The following is a 24,833-nucleotide window of genomic DNA, read 5'->3' as shown; positions in this document are numbered from 1 at the left end:
AGCCTGGTTTAAGATATATTTACTCTAGAGGCAAAACCAGAATAATAGGATACTGCTATCCTATTATCTTGGTCTTGATGCCAAGTGAAAGGCAGGGGGAAAGACAGGTAATTTATTTTAGCTGGCCCCTTTATATGAGCTAAATTGTAAAAACTAGTTGAATTTTGGTATTTTTGAGAGATTTCCATCTGTGAACTAATCCCATAAATTCTAAAAGCACTGGATTTAAGTACAACTGACTGTTGCTTGAGTATAACTGACCTAGCGTGGTCTGTCAGTTAGAAGTGAACTCGAGATCTTGAGTGTTCACTGTGTGAGCTAAAGCAGTGCAGTCCTAGCTGAAAGTGCAGTAGAAAGTGCAGTGGCAGTAGTATAGTACCCCTTTTGAGGAGGTTCCAGAGAACCTCCTTTTAAACTCCACTATGAAAGATTTTAAAACAAATGATGAACCTGTCTTCTCATCTCTGCATGGCTCTGAAAGTCCCTTTGTCTCCTAAGGGTCTCAGTACAGTGAAGGTGAAGCACTTTCAATGTGATTAAACACAAAGCAGATGAACCTTTAATCTTCGGTGGAAATACAGAAATGAAAACCTGGCTTAGAGTTTGATTATAACATCTCTAATGCTTAGAAACCATTTACTCTCCATTGTCTTTAGAAAGGAGGGAAGAAAAAGTTAATGTTTTCAAAGAATATGGTATTAGTTGGCTTTTTAAATGGATTATGAAGTTAAAATGTAATACCAGTATGACAATTGCATTTTTTCACTGTGCTTCTAATGAATAGATACTAATAATGAATAATATAATAATGAATAGATATTAATACTTCTTCCAGAAATATTAGCACTTTTTCTGCATAAGATGAAAAAGCAGTCTGGAGTATGGTGAGAAGGAAATCCAGCTTTTCTGTTTTCCAGAATGATGCCTGATCATTTTCAGAGTGAATCGTATGTTCAAAATAGACAACAGATTGTTAAACAGATCAGATATTTTCTTAAGAATGGGCCTGAACCAAAGCAGCAGATCTTCCATACTCAATTCTGAATGCTGCAGAAATTTCTTTCTCTTGCAATGTAAGTGTTTAAATGGGCTTCTGCAGGGTTACAGGCTGTCTGCTGCTCTGTTTTTGCAGTACCCTAACAACAGGATTCTGATCTTGGCTGACTGCTGTGAACTTACTGCAGTAATAGAGCTAAACTTTGGCTGGCCTAACCTCTTGTTTTCTGTCAGAAGTAGCTTCTCTTCTTTTGCTTACTAGCCTGCCTGCTTCTAAGTTCACTGCGTAATCTTGAGATATATGTATCTTGCCTAGAAGGATTGTTGGTTGCCTTACCATACAAGTGGTTTAGCTGATGCTGACTTCTCTTGCTGCTTTCCATTTACTCTTCAAACAGAAACATGTCCTGCCAGCATTCTTTGAATGACTTGTGGTCTCTGCTTTTCCACAAGTGTTTGCGTTCCTTCCTGTTGCCCTAGCAGATCACATTCCCTTTTTCCCCCCTTTTCTTTCTAACTTAGGATCCTAGGACTGTTCAGATTGAAAGGGACTCAGAAGGTTTCTAGTGCAACCTCATAGAGCAGCTATATGGGAAAAGTTCAGTGACAAAGGTGAGACTTGAATTCATAACTCCTATTAACTGATAAGATTATATTAGATTAGAATCTTAGATAGGAAAGTTTGTGGGCACAGACTATTTTTGTATCTGAATAGGCCCTGCCTTTTGCTGATGTGATGGTATTGGCAGTAAGGATGGGTGAATACAAAGAAGAGATAGAGAGAGTGTGAAGCACTTAGGTAGCTAAAACCTCAACTAAACACAAAAAAGGTGTTGCACAAAGCTCAAACTTCTGTAAAATGCAGAGGAATTTTGAGCTTTTTGCAACACCTTTTCTTGAATGAAATGAATAGATTAACCTAGATGTGTTGAGTTTTTGGGGTTGTCAGCAGGTCAGCTAAAGATCTAAGGTAGTGGGCACCATGGTGATGAGGAAAGATTTGTTAAGGTCTTACTGCAGGGTGTTTGAGAAGCACCATCTCCCTGCTTGGATGAAGTCCTGCAAACAGTGATTCTCCTACACAGTTCTGTCCTTGCCCTCGCTTTCCTCCCTGTGTTGTCTAGTAACTCTCACCACTCTCACCACCATCTCTTCCCTGACTTGTGCTTCCCCCATCATCATTGTCATTATGGGGTTTGCAGGTTGCTCTTATTTCCATTAAAGTTCCCTGACCTTTTGTGCCATATACACAATTAAAAGGTATAATTCTGAGGAGCACAGATGACAACTGTCTCTCTGGGGCGTTGTCTTCATGTCACAGTTCCTCATCTACATGCTTGCACAGACCTGTATGTGGATATTTGTATACCCTGGCTTTATTGTTCCCTGTTTTAGACTGGAAATAGCTCAAGATGGAAATCTTCCGCTCTTTTGCTCTTTCTTAATTTTTAATGAGTCTTTACATTTATATACATGTTTTCTAGGGAAATGGAGGTTTAGTGAAAATACTGGCTGCTAGGAAGTTTTCAAACACCTCTATCTCTACTGTATTGATGAATCATAGCAAATGAATGATAATCATAATGAAGAATGAGTCCTCAATGAATCATACTTACTGTTTCAAGTGAATGCATAATTGGGGAGTTCTTCAGGTGGCTACTTGGCAGAATAATGCAGAACCAAGTGGAATCTTAGCACCTGATGGAGTATTGTAGGGGTTTGGTTTTGTGTGTTGTTCCCTTTAAACCTAACCAGTCGGCATGGTTTTAAACATACTTTTAGAAGCCTTTTTTTCTTTCTTTCTTTCTTCTTTTTTTTTTTTAATCTGGTCTGTGAGATTTAAGTTCCTAGGTTTGCTTTAGTATTCAGGAACTTCAGTCCCAGATTGAGATCATATTATGTGAGGAGGTGGGAAATGCAGAGTACATAACACCTTACCTCTCTTTGGAAGCAGCAATTGTTTATGTGCTGTGTTTTGCTTTGCATGCTGTAAGAAATCTTGATTGCTCTTCTACTTATTATTATAATGATCATACTCTGTCAATGCAATCTTGTTATGGATATTTGCAACCTAATTTACGAGGCTAGATGTCAAGAGAGGCAGTTTTCTGAAGTAGGATAATTCTCCCTTGTGAGGGTTCTCTGCTGTCTCTGGGAGCACTGGCAGCCTGGCTTGTGTGCCTCAGCTACATGCCTAAAGCTGAGAGAGAAGAATGTGAGACTGTCTTTTGACTTTATCAATGGGACAATTCCTTATAATTACAATGGGTAAGGTATATTCAAGTGAATCTGACTTAGTGTCCTTGTGTAGATAGTTAATGGTTATGTACCTTTCAGCAGAAATCCATCTTCTGTGAATGAATTTGATACCATTGCAAAAGAATGGTTTACTAGTTATTTTTTTAAATAGACAATTTAAATGAGTGTGTTACCAAGTTATGTAAAGGGTTGCAATAACTTCTGTAGCTGTGTCATGAGTTTAAAAAAACTTCAGCTTTAAAAACGTTTTAGACTGTTACAGAGATTTTTCTAAAATGGAAGTAATGGAAGAAAAGAGTTGATGGAAATGTGAAATGGACACTTAAGTGCCACTGCTTCAATTGAAAGAAACATACTTTTTAGACTTTTGTTAGTGTTGTCTCTTTAATGAGACTGTTAAACATGACTTCATTAGCAAATGGCACAGACCTTGTATCCTCTCTATTCTGTGAGAATTTAAGTGCAGTTGTATATAATATGTAATTACCATTAGAGGGCTGGCCTTTTGAAGTTACGCATCATTTGAGGAGGAAGAATGTTCTCGGCTTTGCTAGATCAAGTACAATGTGTAACAGCTAGCAGATGTAATGATAGGTATCAGCCATGTGGGTCCTTACTTGGTGTTAGTCTGTGACTGTTGGAAATGCACTGCTGTCTAGCGTTTGGGGCTGGGAAGATGGTCTTGAAAATGGAGAGAGGTAAGGTGAACAGTGGTATTCAATGTTTCTTCCAGATTTGCTTTACTATTTGAGGGATTTGGTTAATGGTCTTGTATTGCTGTTACCAGCTAAACCTGCTCTTGTTTTGTTTTTTACCTCCTCTTGCTGTAAAGCAGTCCTGTGGTTCTCAACACTGTTTAAACATCTTGATTTCAACAGAAGTGTCTGAGAGATTTTGTTCTTAGGAAGCCTGTGTTTTGCTTTTGTATCCTCATGTTATCAACCTAGGAGAGTGTTTGGACTCTGAAAACTGAAGTTAAATGTGAGTTCAAGATCAGGTCCTCTCGTAGGAGTTTGTGTGCTTAAAAATCGGTACCCCAATGAAATAATGCCAGGGAGCCTGTGGGGATCCTGAGGTCTTTTCTGCATGAGAGGCTGTACTAATTTAACTGTTTTAGTTGAAGGAATGCATCTTTTTTCTGCACCCAATGCAGAAATGATAGTAATTACTACTTGACAGGAAAGCTGTAATGGGAAGTCCGTTTGTGCTTGTGAGATGTTTAGAAGTTATGCCATTAGAGGCTATTCAAGTAACAAACGTGTTTTCTGATATAGTTTATTCCTTATATTTCCTTTACTAGTAAAAATTGATTAAAAACAATAATTGCAAATGGATTTTTTTAAACCTTATGGAACCCAGGTGCAGATGCCAAAAATCTTGGACTCTTCCATTGTCCACTGTTGTAAGAATTTGTATTCTGTGTTCCACAGATGTATTTCCAGGAGATTGTTAGTAAAAATGTGCAATATCTCAGAGATAGAAAATGATCTTTACCAAGGTGAACTGAAAGTAAAATTTGTGAATAACATCTGTTGCAAAACATCTTAATCAAAACTGATTTTGTTTTTCCTCCCTAGAAAATTGCTACCTCAACATGCAAATTATTTCTTGAAATTTTGTTGGAACTGTCATAATCTGCAAACTTTAAATTACTGTGTTGTGACTTTAGGAGCCATAGAAGAGCATTGAAGAGCCATAGAAGCAACACAGAAGAGCCTAAAAGAGGCAGGCCTAGCTTGAAAAGAGATACTATGGTTGCTAATTATATGTAACATATACTTGAGGGGGGTTTAAATGTTGAAACCACTAAGATGGCTGTCATTTCTGATATAATGGAAAATAAATGTTTATGACAATATCCTGAAAGTGAAGTCCATAGTAAATGCATTAAAGACTTGCTAATGCTTAATAACAATTGAGAAATTTAGTGCTTTAGAGGATGATTAAAAATTATTATGCATGTGAGAATGCGTGCTGCCACGCTGTAACTCAGCAGATCGAATCAGCACTCTGTGAAGCTGGGCATAGCCCTCCTGTTGTTATGTGGAGACAGGGTCCTATTAAACTGAGGATAATTAATTTTGTAAAGGACCGAGTTTTACCTTCTGGGATTTTTTTGATGGAATTTTTCCAAATTAATGGAAGACAGCCACTTTTGTAACATCAGATAAGAAGGTAATGATTATATTGGATCAGACCAGAGATCTGCCTTTCCTCATGTATAAATCTCCCTGCAAGTCTGTGGTTCAGGAGCTCTCTGAGCCAGAAGTCGTAGACACCACCACCAGTAAATCTGTCCTGATGTGACAGCAGGGGGCTCTGCGGAGTTACTAGTGGGAATTGCTGGCTGCAGTAACCTGCATCTCTAAAGTATGTTATGAAAATGCTCTTCCCACCTGTGCACCTCTAAGAAGGCCCGTTGTAGGTAACAGACAACTAGATGGCTCTCCAGATCATAAATCATAAAGTGCGTTACTGGAGAACACTGCTGATTTTACACTGCAAAATGGCTTCCTCTGGGACACATTTAGCCTCAGGTCAGTTCAAAATGAATCTGGCTTACATCCTCCTCCTAGAGTTAGCAGATGCTATATCAGTTTGGGTTTGTTTATGAACTTCCATGTGTGCAAAGGTCAGCCCTAAGATGGTTTGATGCTGCTGCTGTTTTTGGATATTGCTGTATTTGCCAAGTATCTTCCTCATGCTGCCTTTATAAAGCTCCGTATGTTTTGCACCTGGTTAAATTATTGTAGCTAACATTGACAATAGGGGTGTGTGTGTGTGTGATGCTAAACAGTAATGTTCATCTAAACAGCAGAGAGATCAGAATTACTGCTGTTTCTACTGTTGGGGGCTGGATTGAGCAAGTAGAATTCCTTCTCAATTTGCAAATCTCTGCTATCACCTTCCACATCATAATCTGGAGGACTGCATGTATGGTATAACAGCAGTGTTTTGGATATATAAACTGTGTGCTCATTTCACAGGAACTATCCTGAATTGTTAGTGTGATACATGCTGACGTGATAGGAATTTTGTAAAAACCCTGATGTTGAGGAGCCCATCAGAGCACCCTCTATACTAAAGTAAGAGTTGGAATATAATCTAGTGCTTATTGGGGGGTTTTTGGAGTGCTGTGAATTGACTGTGGTTTTGGGGACAAAGATATATCCAAAAGAGAATTCTTATTGTCAGTAGAACATAGTCTACTAAACTACTGTAGATACTGTGCTGTTTTTTTATTAAAAAAAGAAAAATCATCTTTTGGTATAAAATGTGCTGAAGCTTTCTAGCAAGGTTATTGGTGCCCATCTGATGTAGGGCAGAAGGACAAGCTCATGTCAGATAGTATTGAAGATTCCTTTTACAGGGAGAAAGAAACCAATAATATGTTAATAAAACATAACTGCAGTGTCTGTGACATTACTTGCAGTATATTCCTATAAAACTTTCAGGAAAACATTCATCAGGCCATTCAGTCAGGATCGAGCTGTCAGGCCGTATCTGGTCTTGTAGAGAATCAAGGTGAGAAAAATCCCCCCAAATTTTGGATGAGAAAATTTGTTTTTGTTTTGTTTTTGAGCCTGCTAGTTTTCTAGTAAAACTTCACAATATCTGGTACATGCAGATGGATTTCTCTTAGTTGCTGTATCCTTGGCAATGCCTTTTGATGACTATTTTTGGTTGTATATCTAAGGTAGATATCATTCAGGCAAAATCATTATTCTGCTTTCTTTGGCATAAGTTGGCTATGATGCCCTACTGTTTTCTGTGGCAGCTTGCAGTGCTGAAGGCACTTTATCAAATAGCATAAAGCCAAAAGTTTGAATTCTAAATAATAGATTTTGCCAAAGTTTGGAGAGACGATTCTGGAGGCGGGAGGGGGGAGGAAGGAGGAAGGAAATAGATTTCTTCTCTCTTAACTTCATATGCAGGTGGTTTTCCTTGTTTTTAATTTTTTCATGTGAGGACAAAAAGATGTTGCTTTTAGTGCTCAAAAGTGTGGGGAATAATTTATTATTTCACTCTCCAGATAACACAGATGGCAAGAGCAAATGAAAATACACAGCCTTGAATGCACTATTACTACATCACAGACAATCTGCCCCACACAGAAGGCTGGCTCGAGGCTGTGCTTTGCCTGGATACAGTTGCAGTGAGGCAGGACTTGCCGCTAGCTGCCTGCATGGCAAGGAATTTTGCTTGCAGTGGCAATGTACACTCTGTGGCATCTCTAAGAACAGCCTGGTGAAATGCCTGTGACAGCAGAGGAATCTTCTCATTTTCTTTCAAGATGTGTAAACTCCCTTTGGCCTGACACTAAATTGGGCATCAGTTCTCATTGCAAGCTCTGTGGAGTAATATCATCCTCCTTTCTTAATTGTGAACTATCTTGGGTGAATCACAGTACTAAATTCCTCAGTTTGATGGTATTTGGAGTAATGACTAGGGAAATGAAGGTGAGCTGGTAATCCAGGAGAACTAAGAAACATGATTTAATTGTTTTGCAAATCACAGTTAAGTTAGTACAGAGATTAGAAAGAGAGAATGATGTGGCAGGTTAAGAGGGATGAATAAGTGTGTTGTCCTCATCTCTCCATCCCTGCAGGCATTTTTTTTTGTTCGTAATGTCAGGAAGCAGAGGGCTCTGAAAAATTCAAAGAGCAAGCATGATTTTGTATTAATTATGCAGAAGTGCCTTGTTTTCTTTCCTTTCTTCAAGAAAAGGAAGTAGGAAGAGTGTGTTGAAGTCTAGGAAGAGTTTTGTTGCTTTTGGTTGTTCTGGAGACTGTTGGAATTATCGCTAGCTTTAAGTCATTAAAAAATGAATTCATCCATATTGAAATTTAACCACTGAAGGAAGAGGGCCAGTGCAGATGTATAGCTAATGGGGTTTGTCTGCAGAACCCCTTGAACCTCACATTCTGTTGATCTGGAGAAGGCTAGGAGTGCCAGAGAGAGAGAAAAAGACATAAACTGCAGTGGGGAATGACATTAACAGAAATTGTATATTGACTTGATTATGTTGGCATTTTGCATTGTGCACTTTGCCTAACTATGCAGAAGACTTTAACAGGAAGAAGAGTTGCTTGTCTCTGTTTTTAGTTCTGTCATTTCCCTGCCTGCTTTCTCAGCTGTATAGAAACTTTGCATCAACTGGTTTACAAGTTTCTGTTAAAATGAGAAACATCATAGTCCAGTTTTTAGAGGAAATGAAGCTTCTGCAGATGTGATATGTTTGTTGCTCTTGTTGGCCACTTTTGTTCAAAGGGGTAGTAGTTTCATAAATCAGGTTTTCCTAAATTTCATGAGAAGTCATTCAATTGTGAAAAGATCATCATATATTGAATAAACAGATGCAGATGAATTGCCTCCTTCCAGTCCAGTCGTCTTTTTAAGTGAACTGAACTGTTTTGATATGTGGTAGATTCAGTATTCTGAATTCAGGTATACATGAACACTAAGAGCTTTATGGAATTTGAATCTCAAGACTCTGAGCCAAAGATAACTTTTAAAGTTATCTTTTTACAGATCAGACCAAGTCCTTTGCTCCAAACAGCTTGTAATCTGGGAATGTTAACCAGTTTGATCCTTTCTTTTCCTCCATAGGCTGATGTTTAGGTCCACTAGTGTGATTTTTGTCTTTGTCAGCTTTGAATACAGGTCGATTGCAGACTGAGCAGTTAGTGGAAGAAGGAGCTATATGATAATAGTCTTCAGCTGAATCTTCAGCCAATTCTGTGTCACTGATGAGGGTTCTGCTTTAATGAGCAAGTTGAACAGTTGCTTTACTGCACCAGCCATTAGTTATATCTCTACTTTCTTCTCTAGTCTTTCTCCTATTGTTTTGTCCTCTCATTTATAGCAGGAGGAAAAGGGTTATTGCTAAATACTGTTCACATTGATGAGCCAAATAGGTGACTCTTGCAACAGTTAGCAGTTCTACAATTCTGAATTGCAGAAAAGCACAGACACTGAAAGGGAGGAAGAATGTCTCTGTGCTTTTTTCCTTTCTGTATAGTGGCAGACAATATATTATGGTGCTTGCTGGCTTGTGTCCATATGAGTGAAAAGGTGCTCTACTGTATAATTCTGCAAAGACTGTAATCCTGAAGGATAAAGAAATAGATTGTTTTGATTTATGATCCCAGAATATCAGCTACATGCTAGGTAAACGTTTCGGTTCTAAAGCTTGGGCAATATAGGTATATTTTTTTTTTTCCTTAGTATACAAGTAAACAAATGTTTTCTACTGTGCTAGCTGGTGGCTTATATCCTGTTTGGTTCATTTTGCCTTTTAAGTCCCTACAATGTTGTTTAAAGCCAAGAAGGTGTCCTCTCTCCTTTGGAGTTTTGTGCCTTTTAACATGAGTGAGAATTTGGGCAAAAGTCATGTTCAGAGTGAAGAACAGGCTTTAGGAGCCTAATGAGCAGCAGCATTAGTGTCTGTCTGTTAGCACAGACACTGTTAGCAAGTTAAAGCACATGCGTTGACCAAAATGACTCACTCAAGCTATCTGTGTGCATTTTCTTATTAATGTAATTTTTTTTTCTCCTTTAAGCCTAGAGCAGATGTGAGCATTCCAATGGGTTAATGTAAGTCTGTGTATATTTTCAGCTGGTCTGCACAGATTCAGTGGTACTCAGTGGCGCATGCAGAACATCCTCAATGACTCAGTGGAGAGCTCCGATGATGAATTCTTTGACGCACGAGGTCAGTTTAAGTTTTTTGTCCTCCTGTACCGATTCTTCCCCCAGTTTTGCAGCAAGCAACTAAGCTGCTTTGGGAATAGACTGACAATGTTGTCCTCATCAGGCTGAGATGCGGGGAAAAAGAAAATAAGATATTCTGTCAAGGATTTCTGAGTGGGTGTAAATTTACTGGATATGGGAGAGCGGGGGGTACTGAGGAGGAAGAGTAAGGTGCACATGAGCTGGATCTGGCACCAGAAGCAGCGTGGCTACAGCAGCACAGAGCTTTGTGGCAACTCTTGGGTTCCGCTTGCTTACAGCTGACATAGTATATGATATTTACTATCAGAAATGCTTTTGTTTACAGTTCCCAATGAAGGCCATGAGTACTTGTGTAACTGATGGCCAGCTTTGAAAATTCAGGCCACAGAATTTCCCCTCTGGCAAAACTTCCACTGAGGTAACTGGGAGCTTTGCTTCTTCAGAAAGAAGCAAAATCTGAATGCCTGAGGTCAGCAGGTGAATCCAAAATGTGATGCTACTCATAACATCTGTAACTCTGAACAGACTCCAAATCTGGGCAACCTCTTTAACATGATAGATTTTGTTTTGAAGTGGAGCTAAAGTTTGTGGGTTCTGTGAATGCACAAGGGTGGAGAGTCTGTTTTTGGTTTTATATGAAGGAGCAAAACCTCATGCTTTTTATGAACTAATTCGTTTGCTTATCTAGAGAGAATAACCAATAAGGGAGGATTAATTTTGCTACTGCTGTGAAATCCAGCTGTAGGATCTTTCATAGTATGAGCTACTGAGATCAAATGGAGCTGTTTTTATGTCCTCATGTTACCTAGAGTTCAGTAGTGAAGAATGATGGAATAAACTTGCTGAATGTACTTTGGCTTTTGTAACAACCTGGGATTATGAATTACAGAGAAATCTCTGTGATCAAAAGGGGAGGGATCTTTTCCACACCTTAATATGAAATACTTGCTTGGATTTGGATGTATTCTTTAGTTCAGTCACTTTGGGTAACAGCACACTCAGCACGCTCTGACTTCCAAGTGCAAAAACATTTGATGCTTCACAAAGGAAATAGGTATATTACTTCAAACAGCTAAGATTGTCATCAAATTTCTCCATCTGGTTATACTGACAGTAGAGAGAAAATCACCTCCCTTCCTAACACTCCTGTTCTTCTTGAACAAGGCCTACTTCTGAACAAATTAATTTTGTTTTATGTAATTGACTTCAGTCTCACTGTCATGTGCTGTTTGGATATCTGGAGATTCGTGGGTATGTTGTAAAAGGCAGTTGGTGCTTTCAGAGCTGTATTTGGGATTATATGTCTACTGTCTTGCAGTGAACTCTTCCGTATTTCAAAACAATTTAATTTCCTATGTTGGGATTGTTGCAGGATTAGTCAGTGTTCATTAGAGTACCAACTCTTGGGTTTTTATAATGGCATATACTTGGGTTGAAAGTCAACCTGAAGCGGAAGGTATCCTCTGGGAGCTAGGAGTGCTGAAAGGAAGTGCGATATGGTAGTTGGGTTAGCAAACTGAGGGGAAAAGAGTAGTTTTCTGTTCTGAATGGTTGTGAGGATAGTTTTGAAGGAGGTACGAGTTGCTGCATTATAGTGATCTCACTCCATTGGGGGAAAATCTCAAGTATCTGAACCAACCTCACTGATAAATCACTAATTTATTTCTGTGAGCCTGAGATTGCACTATTTTATTTTCCTACACAAGCTGTTTCTGCAGAGGCATAATTAATATTAATCAAATTGTTACTATGTATTAACTAATAAGTACAAGTTTTGTATCCAGGATGCTTAGATTTCAGTTTCTCTGCCCATGGCTCTGACAATGTTGGTGACTATATGACGGTAAACCGTGTACTTTCTTTGAATTGTCTACTGTAGCTGTAAAATATTTGACAAATTGAAACTTGAAAGACAAGCTGCTTGCTTGTGAGTTGAATTTTTCAGTTTTAGTAGTCAAAAACCATAAACAAGGACAGAAGAGTATTCAAAATAAAACTGAGTTTAAAAGCTTGGCTTAACTTTCTGTCCTTGCCTAGAACACTTTAGCCATCACTTGAAATCAGGCAGTTCTTAATTGAGATGGGTATTTGAATAATAATTTCCTGAAAGTCACCTATCTTGTGTTCAACTGATTGGGTCTAGTAAAGTGATATTGTTTGGCTTGGTTTATTAAGGAGGCCCCCTCTGTCTTCAGAATCAGTGAAATTGGCTCTGGGCTTCATGTTGTTTCAGAAGATGCAGAAACATATTTGCATTCTTTTGCTTTACCACAGCTAGAAATGAGTCCCTGGATGTACAAGCATGCTATAGAAAAGGGGCTATACAGAAAAAGGACTGCATATATTTTCTGATTTCATTTGAAGGGAGTTGCTGTGTCTGTCTCTCTACCTGTATTGCTGAAGTGGGTATTCTGCTCAAAGGCTTTCCCAAGTCTGTAACACATGCATCGTATTTCAAGTTTCTTTTCTTTTCCTGAACAATTAGGCTTGCAATAATAACTACTGGCTGTGGTAAAGGCTTATCTATCTGTGAATCAAGAAGCAATTCACAAAGAATTAAAGAACTAAGTGATTTAGAAAGGTAAATAAATATGAAGGATTTTTTAGATGTACAGGTAGACTGAGGCACAAATCCTGGTTGTACCTTGTCTGCTCTCACAGTTGCAAGCTCCTGCCCTGGCTGCAGTCACCTCAGTTTCCCACACTTTTGAGCTGGGCTTAAGCAAAGTATCAAAGAACGATGTGAGAGCTCTGAGTGGAAGAGGGTGTGTGTGTTAAAATACACTGCAAAACAGCAATTATTTTCTTATTCTGTAGCAAAACAGTCTGAAAGACTTCTAACACGTAGGGATGTTCTAGCTCTCTATGCAGAGAGATGAAAGAATTCAGACATTATAAGCTGATTTGTCTCATGCTGTCTGTTATTTTTAATGTCAATAGGTAGGCCTAAAGACACTACAGTCAATACTTGGATGATCCTTGCTCTTAGGGTGGCTGTTGTTGTTGTTGTGTGTTTTTTTTTTTTTCTTTTCTTTTTTTTTCAGATGGAGGATTCATTTATTATGGGAATCTACGGTCATGTTATCAGTGTTGTAAATTGTCATAGTTACAATGCTGTTATGGATGTGTAACTAAAATTTGGGGGGAGAGAGTATATGTGGTGCATGTGTGTTGATATATATTTTATTATGTTTTTCTAACCTTAGGAATGGCAGTTAGGTGTTTTGATTTTGTATCCAGAAAACCAAGATATTTGTCTTATGTCTCCTTAAAATCTCCATGCCATTAAAATCCCCTAAGTCTATGGAAGGCCCCTTGCCATAGGAGCACTAATAAGCAATACATTAATTTAGCAGTACAGAAAAGCTTTTTACATTCCTGGTGATCCAGGTTGATTTGCTTGTCAGGAGGAAATCTATTCTATTGGGAAGCAGCTTTAGCTACAGCAGAATTGCCTGATTCAATATATTAAGTACCTGTGGTGTAATGTGGTAGTGACGCTTTGTGACAACAGGAAAATCAGTGCTAAGATACTGCTTTGCACAGCAGATACTTGAAGTTAAAAGTGTTTTACACTAGTGATGGCTATCACTGTATGTAGAAAACACAATTTTAAATCAAGTAAGATAATGATTACTGTGCTTAAGTTTGACTTACTGCATCTCTCCTGATGCTCAGTCCACAGGACTGACTGTGGCAGTTGGCACTGAATGTTGTCACTTCAAAGCCTAGGGCTGAATATGCAAGTTTTGGAATGCATAGGTACTCCAAGCCTCATTTAAAGAGTTTCTTTTGCTAGTCGTAAGTGATAAGTGTATAGCAATTTTAAGCTTTGTAAATGGTATATTCTCACCTGTGAAACCTTTGTCTTCCGTTAACTTGGCCCAACTGTGGGCTGGCTAATAGAGCCCTTCTGAGAAGTGTGGTTGAATACTTGACTCTTCAAGCATGATAGATGGCAGTGCTGATTAAGAAAGGAAAACTGTTGAACACACTAGTTTCCCAACCTTGGAGAAAAGCATTTAACTTTTTCTGAGCAATAAGGAGAAAAGGATCCTAACTACAGTCATACTGAAACTAGACTGTACTTATAACAGTAGTGTGAGGTTCCCTGCAAAAAAATGTGCCCTGAGATCCTCAGACTGACAGCTGGATTATAGCATGATTATGAAGTGGTGCTGCAGGCTATGTAGGTGTGTGGCTTATGAAATGCTGTTTTTCTAGACTGGATCTGAAAGGAAGTAATTTCTAATACAAACCTCCAAATCCTATTCCATAAGAAAACTGGAGAAATTGAAATGCATTACTTGAGATCAGTATTTGAGATGCACTTTCTCATTTCTCAAATTCACAAAGAAAATCTTTTGCAACAAAGAAGTTGTCAGAAGAGGTACAGGCAGAGTCCACAGAGCTCTCCTAACCTATAGCAGCTGTGGAAATGAGTGGATATGCACCCATTAAGGCAGCTGCTTAATACCTTCAGAAGGAAGAGAAAAACCTGACCAAAACTAATCTCATGCTCAGTTGTCAGGGAGGCTTCTCTCCCTGCTCTCCCCCTTACACTTCTTGCTGACAGAAGTTGAGAGGAACAGAAAGAAACAAATTAGTCCAATTAAGAGAAAACTCTGACCATGTATTTGTTTAAAATAAGTAACATACAGTATGCTATATTTGCCCAGAACCATTTAAAGGAGCGTATCTTCTCTCCTTGTATTTCAGTCCCTTGGGACATAGCTCATTATTTTTAATATCTTCATGTGGTCTTGGGGGTGTGATGGTAACTAATAGAAGGTTCTTTGCTGGAAGAAAAGAATGTTTATGCACTTAGCAGTGGGTTTTTACAGCTGAGACTGAGTTTTGAGACTTTTCTGGCATCATAGATATGTAATCTATCACCTTATATTAAACTCCCCTTAACTGAAGGAAGAGTGAGAAGTGAATAGATAGTGGAAGAGTGAGTAGCTAGAAGTGCTAATCTACTTGGAGGGTTGAAGTTATGAATAGTGATATAAACTGGAAAAGCAATATCACTGCTAGAAGTAAGTCTCTCCACTGAATATACTTGTATTTAAAAGTTTGATTCTGGGGTTTTATATATATATATATATATATATATATATATATATATATATATGTTTCTTAAGCTGTGACATGCAAGAATAAATGTGCATGCAGAAGACAAGGGACTATATTTTTAGGTTTTAGAAACTGAAGAATGAGAACTGTGGGTTGGGCAAAACTGGTAGGTTGCGTGAAATTTTTGTCAGTCGCTAGAAGAAACAAAGCTGTCCATTATTATTTCAAGTTTTCTTTTAATTTTGATTCTGCAGTGTTTATTTAAAATATCTTCTCTGAAACTACACTTGCAGGAAGAAGTAGAATTTCTGACTAATTTTGCTTCTTGATATTAAACATTCAGTAGAGTGATTTAAATTTGTTTTTAAGTCATGTTTTCAAGGTAAGAGCAAAAATTTGTGCAGTCCTTTCTTTCCGTTGGTTTTCCTACACAAAATGCACACAGCATGCGCATACACTGCAGGGTGAACTGTTAAGCAGAAAGATATCCTAGAGAGTCCTGAGTATAATAACCTGTTTTATATTCACATTAAGGATCATAATGACCTGCTTATTTTTCTGATAATTACTAGCACTAGTCCTCTTTGTTCTCTTATTTGTCACTGCAATTTATTCCATTTTCCTCTTTCCTGCTATAGAAGAGATGGTGGAAGGAAAAAGTGCCATTCTCATAGGCATGAACCAGTGGAACTCAAATGACCTTGTTGAGCAGATAGAAACAATCGGGAAGCTGGAAGAAAATCAAGGTAATATTTAGCTTGCCTTATGTATTAATTTAAAGTTAACAAGAAAATCTGACAACTAAATCTGGTCATCTGGTTTTAGTAAAATACTAAATAGAAATACCATTTACATTGTCCCCTAGTTAAAAGATATGCAGTGATAATTTAATACTGAAAAATGAATTACAATAATCTAGTTTCTATTCTAGGAAAAATCATCTTCTCTGGCAGACGAAGTAATATCATAGATTAATTGACTTCAGTGGGACTGTACCAGGCTTGGAGCTCAACAGCCATGAGACAGATCACAGGACCAGTGCTAATGTTCCAAATGTTTCCTGTAGTTAACATATACAAGAAGCTTTTTGGTCATAGTCACCAAGTTGCTTTGTTACTCAGAGTCAGTCTCTGGTACTTCTATGTTGTAAAGCTTCCTTTAAAGTCAGCAAATCTCTATCTGGAATTTTTAGAAGGACCCATACTTTCTGGAGTATTTTGGGGCAGCATTAAGTAATCATTTGCCACGGAAATGAGTAGGCAATGGGCACTGGTATGCCAGTAATGTAGGACCTACACCAAGAGCCTAAGCAGTCTGCCTTTAATTGTCCCTTTGGTTCCTGAATTACATAATCATGTGAAAATGAAAATTACTTCATTGACATTTGGGAGAGGGAGGGACCTAACTTCCTTGTTCGCCTGTGGTATGGGGGCCATCTATAATTGTACTTGCTAATGAATCTATCTTTTTTTAATAATGCAATGTATTTGCCCATACTAAGAGTCCTGCTAGAATGCTTTTCTTTGCGATTTTGCTCCATCCTTTGCTAATCCTGCAGGTAAGTGTAAACTGGACTATTTTAGAATATATGTACAGAAGTAATATTGAAATCACTACCCTTAAATACTAGCAAAATAAAAAATTATAAGTGACAAGATGACACCAATCCAGTCAGTGTATTTACAATTGTTAAAGAGCAATTAGAGAAGGAAGAATTCTATTTTACATCTGCTCTTAATGGTGATATTGAGTTCTTCCCTTATGTTGCTTGGTAACTTAATTTGAAGTCAGAGATTCAATGGGGTTTCATAAGAGGAGAGAGATATGTTGTAAATATATGCCTTTTTCTCTGTCACAAAGTAGCAAGAAAAGTTAATCTAGTATTCCATCAGGTGTGAATTAATTTTCTGAATGACTTAGCAAGAGCAGGTTATCCTGGATTCTTGCAGATATTTCTGTATTTCTTCCAATTCTGGCAAAGTTTGTTTGTTTGTTTAGGGCTCATTATATGAGAATGAGTGTGTTGAGGTTTTTTTTTTGGTAGGGCCCCTTGTGTTGGACACTAAAGGAAAAGTTACAAGAGACTAATTGTAAAGGGTTTCTGCTACTAAGGAAGAAGGAGTAGCTGAAGCAAAAAGAATGTGAGATCTGGCTTGCGTGGAAGAGCTGTACAGAACTAAATGGGAAAAAAAGGACCCCTGAATTTTCTTCACGCAGAGGTTTTTTATTTTAGAATTCTTATCTCTTCACTTCCTTTCCTTTGTTTTTATTCACATGAGACTGCGGGAAGAGGCTGTAGAGCCTATATACTCATCTGAAAAGCATTTGCTGAATTGGCCCATGTGTAAGACACATCTACATTCTGATACTGCTTCAGACTGTGGCTACAAGTTCTTAGGCTTGTGTTCATTGTGCTGGAATATCTGATTCCTGCCCTTTCTTGGGCAGAGATGTGAAGCAAAGACTTAGTTCAGTAAGAACTGGACTAGCATGTGCCTGAGCCAGTATAATGTGTGCAATGGCCGCTTATGTCGGAGCGTGATTTCACTATTTCAACAATGCAAAAGAAAATAATACTGTTGGCTGTAGTGCACACTGCCATTTAGGAATTTTCCCTGATTGACCCCTTCCTAAATCTACCAGGTCTCTAAATAGGCCAGGTATTTACCTGGCATTTCCTTCTTTTCTTTCCCACTTTATACTCACAGAATCAGTCCTTTTGATTAGCTATGTATTGAGTTTTTTTTTTTTTTTTTTTTTTTTTCCCTCTACGTGTGCCCATCTCAGTCTCTCTTCATGGAAGCATCTTCCAAGTGCTGATAGATCACAGTGTTTTCATGCGGCTAGTTATAGAGTACTTTTGTTGGAGCCTAACAAGACTGAATCGAGTTACTGATTAAGTGATTTTTATAAAGCACTATGATTAGCAACCATCAGATACAAAATGATGAAGGCAACGTGTAATGGAGAAGGGTGTTTGAAGACTCTATTGTCTTCTATCATTCACCATCGTAGAAAGGTATTTCAGGCTTTGTCTAAGGGTTTATAGTCAGATACAAACAATTCAAGTAAAACTGAATTCTCTTTAAAAACATGATGTAGAAAAGAGAGAGATGGTCCTTAGATGTATTCCCTCTCAGGTAACTTCACTCTCTCAGGGGAAAGATACAGGGATTAAGCCCTGCTGATCCAGGGAAAGAGCACTTTGTTTCTTTGCCAGAATTGGCTTTCAGAGAATGATGAGTTCATTAGTGCTTGCTGCAGATATAATTGCTTTGTTGCAAGTAAACCAGTCTCCAAGGCCAATGGCTTTGCCAGGTTCCTTTGTAGAGAACAGAGCAGTGATTCTTTTTAATAGATTGTTTAATAAAGCACACTATTATGGGCTCTTGCAACAAATATATAAGATTAACAGAAAGATGCAGTATGTGCTGGACAGAGCTGAAGACCCACTGAACACTACTTCCTTAAGTATTGCTAGAGTTCCAGAAGAGACGGACAAGGTCGTCAGCAACTTTATAAATGGCAAGTATATAATTTAATCAATTATTGATTCTCAGCCAGTATGACAGAGAACACCTGACCAACAAGTGTTTCTCATTAGTGATAGAAATGCTTCTTTGGGGGGAAAACTGGGAACAGCATTTAAGTTTATTAAGTTGTCATTACAAAAAAACAACATAAACAGCAATCAAGTTGAATTAAAAACTTGTACAGCTGCAAAAACTGTCTTGATAGAGATGCTTTCTGTGTAATAGAAGGAAAATGTTTTCATAAATTATAACCAGGTGGTTAAATTCACACATAGTGTGAACTAGCCATCCATTACATTAAGGAATATTGTGTGCAGTGAGACTAAATACTGAGGAATAAATAGAGCCTGTTGGGTTTCAGTGCCTTGCATTTCCTCCAACTATCTTGGATCCATAGTCTTACTTTAAGCATACATTGTTAATATTTGAAAGGTTGAAGTTTTTGTTACTTTATTTTCATAATCTTGTTAGGATATAATATTAGAAAATAAAATGTGTTCCACTGATGAAGGTGTAGTAAAGAATATACTGAATTTGAACCATAAAATATATACTTCATAATTCCTTACTTGTGCAGTATCCTCACTTCTGGCTATAAAGAATCACATTTTAGCTGGCCAACCAGGCAAATTCTTTTTTTCCCTCTAAATATGCCATTTAATCCAAGTTAATTTATATAAAGTTAAACATGTGACAGCATGGAGTAGACATTACCCATGAGGTCAAAGTGTGCATGTTTGAGAGCAAACCTGCATATGACTTGAAAGTCACGCAAGTAATAGGGTTGCCCTCTCTCCTTCTGTTGCCCATCCCTTGTTCTGTTTGGTCCTTTTAGATTGTGAACTCTTTCTAGGAAGATAAATGTGTGTGTTTGTGGCGTGCTTTACGCAGTGGGATTCTGCCTTTAGTTTACCAACAGGCACTTGTAAGTAATTTTTTGCTCTTAGATCAAACTTCAAAGACTTTTTACTACTTCCTTGGTTACTTTTCTTCCTCCTCTTTTTTAATGAAATTAGGACATTTCTTAAATTAGATCAGTAATCATCAAACTTCTAAGAGATGAAACCGTCTTCCGTGTAAGCAGCTAACCTTTTTCCTGGCTTTTTATTTAAATATCTCTCCATGAAAAGTCCATATTAGATATATTTAGCATGTACATGACTGTCAGGATGCCATAGCTGTGTAGGAAGAGATGGCAACTCTAGAACTTTTGAAGTTGCTTCTGGTTTCTGAATTTCAAATGTACATAATTCCTTGTTGTGCCTATTTTACTGGGCTACTCTACTGCAGTAGAGTTAAAATAGTAAGGAGTAAGCAGTGACTTAAGTCATTGCTTACCCCTTTGCTCACATATGTATACATAACGTGTAAGTGTATTAGTAGGCTGAGATACGAGCATCAACTATTACATCATTCTTTTAGGACATAGGCATAGCTTTGTGCCAACAGAAGAGGAAGTGGGGAAAGGAAACCCACAACTGTAGATCTGTGACATTAGTATTGAGCTACAGTGTTGTGTTGTGCCAAGCAGTGGCTGCAATTGTGCTCAGCAGGGTGCTTTAGAGCACTACGTGCCTGGAAGTTAGAAAACAGTATAGCCATTCTGCCTGACTTCATGATCTGTTTGGGGTCCAACAAAACAGCAGTAAATGTTTGTCTCCTGGAGCTAGCATGGAGTTTCAGAGCATAAGATTCCTCTGTTGTGCTGCCCGGGTAGGCATTATTTACAGGTCAGCCTGGCACTGGGCTTCCTGGTGAGCACGTATCTTATTTTCTAATGCTGTGGATGAGAACCAGTTACTTAGGCTACATCAGTGCTTCATTTGTTGGATTTGAAGTGATTAGTGATATCTTTAGAAGTATAAGCACATGTTGTATATACAAAGATTCATACTGAGGAGGAGAAAATTCAGAATAGAGGAGTTATTTGTGACCTGAACTTCATTTCTGGCTAAGAGTTGAAACACAAAATTTAGTTTAGGTAGTTTCTGCCTGTTTTGGAAGATTTCATGCCTTTCTAGAATATTGGAGGCCATAGTCTTGAGCCTTCTTTCTTTTTCTTCTTTTTTTTCTTTTTTTTTTTTGTTTTTGCTTGCTCTATAAATCTGAAAGCAAAAGCTGGACTTTGTCTCAAATAGCTCATACGGAAGATCTTTATTCCAGTTTTCCAGAAGCTTGACTGAATCTCTCAAATTAAGGTTCACTGCGTTCCTTTATTGTACCTTAAAAGATAAATAGCTTCAAGTTTTTTCTTTCTTTTTTTTTTATGTCAAAAATAATATCTTAGGCACTAGGTCCTGTTGCTAATATAGACTTCAGTCTTCTAGTTGGAATAGTGTGGAGGGGAACAGATTTCAGTGTGAGAAAGTCCAGATAAACTCCATTTTAAAACTATTTGGATTGGGTAAAGATTACATAGTATCGTTTTTCAGAGAGCTGGGAGTTTTCTCGAGGTCCTGTGTTCCTAGATGGGAAAAATGAACTTAACTTTCCTTTTTCCCTGATTCTGCTGCCATTGAGGAAAATGACTGAACTCCTGTTACCTTTGAGAGCAGTATTATTGTTAAATTGTGATAAGCTGTCCCATAACATTTTCAGACTACGGAGATTCTGCTTTTTAAGAAACAAAAACAGATCTGGGAATGCTGTTGCCACAATTAATTGCGTTATCATTAATTGGTTTATCTTAGCTGAAGATGTTGCCCAAATATATTGAGCATTTTGAGCAACTTTGCCTCTAGAAGCTCTCCCAAAGAATAAGTGTATTTAAATAAGGTAGTCACCAGAGAATAATTCTAAATTGAATGTGTACTTGAGAACTGGAAAGTGTTAAAGAGTATAACATGGCATTTATTTTTGTCCGTTCTCTCACACACAAAGTAACAGGGAACACGGAAACATCTGGAGCAAATAAAGAAGCACAGAGCTCCATAGAGAGATAATAAGTGCTTGCCATTGCAGTTGGAGATTAGCAGTCCTGCTGTGATGCAGACTCCCTATGCAGACAGCAGGGTATACTGCTCTTTGCTCTTTATTTTGATATATTTTTTTTCCCTCATGTTCCAATTTATTCTCTAAAGAGGGGATGAAATGTGGAGTGGTCAAGGAATAGATAATGCAGTTCAATGGCAGCATATCTGAGCTTTGTCAGCTGACTAGCATCACACATCCATGAACATAAACCATTTTCATGCATATCAAACTGCAGTGAGGAAAAGGTGATGTTGTTCTGCAGCTTTAGTAGATCAGATGGCCCTTCCTGAGCTGGTAACTTCTATCCTGGGAAATGTTTTTTCACCTTTGCCTTCCTACCTGATGAGCAGAAGCAGGGAGCATTGTCTAGACTCTGGACTGCAGACAGAGCTGCTGTGGGTAAACTTGTGCAAGCTATACTGTGGCTTCTCAGGCATCTGTTTCAGCGTTGGATCAAATAAAGCATTCTAGTTTTATGTTTTTGTGTTGAGTTTCTGCTTTATTTATGCTGTCTGTTTTTTCTGCCTGTTCCTAGTGAGTCAGTAACCAGAACTGGACAACTCTGGTTCCTGACCTTTCTAACCAGAAAGGCTGTGTGTAGGGGGGGGGGGGGGAAGGGCAAGAATTGCTAGGATGCTTTACTTTTGCCGTACTGCCTCCTTTCCCTGAAAGATGATGCAGCTGGTGTCTGGGAAGGAGAAGGGTCTTGTCTACTCCACTTGTTCCAAAAAGGTAGCACAGCAAGAAGAATTAATTTCATCTGCTGTTGCCCTTGATATTACTGGGGAGAAGTAGTAAATGATTAAGGTGCTGATATAATGATCACTTAGGCAATCAAGCTGATCAGCAGAGGTGTGCATGCTTTCAGTGGCCACAGTAATGATCCTTTGCTGCAGTCTTGATGCTAGTTCTTGATATAGCACAATACTTCAGTGAGGATTGACTGACCATGGCAGAATGGGGAAGGCAGCTGTGTTAGAATAGAGCAGCTTGTTAGCATTTCCTATTTATTGTTTATTTTCTCCAAATGCTTGGAGAAAAGCAAGCCTCCGAGTGGCTTGTGAACATTCAGGTACTGCTCTCTCAGTGCAGTCATTATATGCTGCAGTTAATTGGTAGAGATTTTCTATTTGTTGAACTCTCTTCTACCCTCTACCTGCTGATAATGTCTCTTCTGCAGATAGGCAAGAATAGTGTATATATATTAAATAAAAAAATTTGCTTTGCAGAGGAAGAAAAAAAAAACCTGCCGACTTTGAAGGTATCCAAACCCCGAGCTCATTAAGGACTGTGCTGTCTTATTACCTTCTACCATCTATTCCTTTCCATTATTTCTCCAGGCTGTTTGTTCTGACAGTTAGTTGTTCTTTTTCAGCACAGCTGGTTTCTTTTTGAACAAAAGGAGCCTTGCTTGCCCTTTTGAGGGATTCTGGGCTTTTTTTTTTTTTTTTTTTCCCTTGTTCAGAAGCTTAAATTTTAGTTGCCCCATTGTTTAGCTTTGCGCTTTTCATAAAGTGAAAGCAACCTGAGAAACCTAAGAACACATGAATTTCCAAGCTATTTTGTAGCTCTTATGTAAGTGATTCTTAGGACATTTTCGTCCTTTGGCTGCTGTAGCAGTACAGATGTGAAAACTGCACATTTATCCAGTTGGCTGGCTAACATAACATTTGCATTGTCATATTGTTTTTAATTACTCAATCCATAATGTGCTAGGAATGCACTGTTTGTAATAGATTTACATGCCAACATTGACATGGGTTGAAAGACAGCTGTTGGCTTTAGTGATGGGTGGGAGATTTCCTGTAGCTCATCTGGGAAGGCAAGGAAAGTGCTTGTGCTTCTTCATGAACTATGAATGGCTTTATCCCGTGAAAGCTGTGCTTAGAAGTTTAAGAAGATGTGAAGATGATCTTGAGAAAGATAGATGTGTGTATGGGTAGGAAGATTGAAATGATGTGATTTTACTACATAATCTAAAATAAAATAGGAGAAGATTTGCAGAAACTTGAATTTGTGGTGTAGTTGTGAGATAATAGGTAACTGGTATGTTCTTTGGTCATTATTTCTTATGAGAAAAACGTGTATCTTTTTAAGACATGCCATTAGATGGCATCTGAAAATGGCTATATGTGGTTTCTGCTTGTTTCGACTGCCTTTTCTTGCATTTCTTGTGCTTCTCAGGAACACACAATTTCTGGCTTTCACCAGAAGATGGGTCTAATTTCTGAAGGCAAATATACTTTGGGATACAGTTTTTATACTTATTAAAATGGCAACATGTGACTTTTGTTCTGAACCTTTTCAAAGTTGTATTGCAAGAAAGCTATGAAATTACTCAAGACAAATAATGAAACCTTGACTTCAGTGTGAAAAGGAAAAATAAAGTTGTCTGGTTTTGTCTCTGAAAGGACTGTGTTGTGTGACAGAAGGTATGCTGACTTCAGTGTTTTAAGTAAGAGATGATGATTATCATCTCTTTGGAATCACATTTGGAAAGTAATCAAGTTTTATCGCTGTTCTGGTTCATAAAGAATTTATTGGAGATGTGTGGAAGTTTCTGCTCACTTACGTGTATTTGCCCCAAGCTCTGATGAAAATGACTTTAATGTTTCCTTGCAGAGTTTAGCCAGGTCTGGGACCTGGCCAAGTGGTTCAGAGAACTGAGCATCTAGAATGTCATATAAAATTTTGGCTGCATGAGTGCCAACAGTTACAACCATTTGAGGTAATTTTGTCACATCGTAGAAACAAGTGGAGAAGTGGTCTGTTGCCAGGTCTTTCTCCCTACCCCGAACAATTCATCCTCTTTGGCACTGACTAGCTGCTAGCTGGATGTTCCAGTGAGGAGCTGAATAACTCCATAGACTGTAGAGTTCAAACTTGTGTCTTGGTTATGGAAGTAAATCTGTTTTGGTGGATATGGCTATTGATCAAGGAATAGGAAAGGATGCTTACATTGTGTGTGGGAGCAGGTGTATTTATAACAGTATTGTTCTGCAGATTTCTGTTTCGAAGACAATCCCTAGTGACTCTGTTGCAGTAGCCAAGCACAGAATTTGGCTCTTTATAGAGTCACAGCAAAGTGACTGCAGGGTATGTTATTGCACCTATTGGATCATGACCAAATAGGGATTACTTTATTAATAATTGGAATTTTCATTTAAATCCTACATCTTCTGTGATCAGTATAGGCTTTATAATAGGCTAGCTTCTCATTGAAGATGCCATTCCCCATACTGGACTTTTCCTCTCTTTCTA

At 38.1% G+C, this 24,833-nt stretch overlaps 1 protein-coding gene across 1 annotated transcript in view; it reads left to right on the top strand.

Annotated features, from left to right (window-relative positions):
• Positions 1 to 9,909: 9,909 nt before the first annotated feature.
• PITPNM3 (PITPNM family member 3) overlaps positions 9,910 to 24,833 on the top strand; it is a 92,823-nt gene continuing 77,899 nt past the window's right edge. The window contains exons 1-2 of the mRNA XM_062592423.1: positions 9,910 to 9,970; positions 15,705 to 15,812. Coding sequence (XP_062448407.1) covers positions 9,910 to 9,970; positions 15,705 to 15,812 — 169 coding nt within the window. The remainder of the gene's footprint in view (positions 9,971 to 15,704; positions 15,813 to 24,833) is intronic.

The sequence above is a fragment of the Rhea pennata genome, chromosome 20 (genome assembly GCF_028389875.1).
Source record: "Rhea pennata isolate bPtePen1 chromosome 20, bPtePen1.pri, whole genome shotgun sequence".
Lineage (NCBI taxonomy): Eukaryota > Metazoa > Chordata > Aves > Rheiformes > Rheidae > Rhea > Rhea pennata.
The sequence above is the reverse complement of the archived record's forward strand: the minus strand, read 5'-3'. Positions and strand labels throughout refer to the sequence as shown.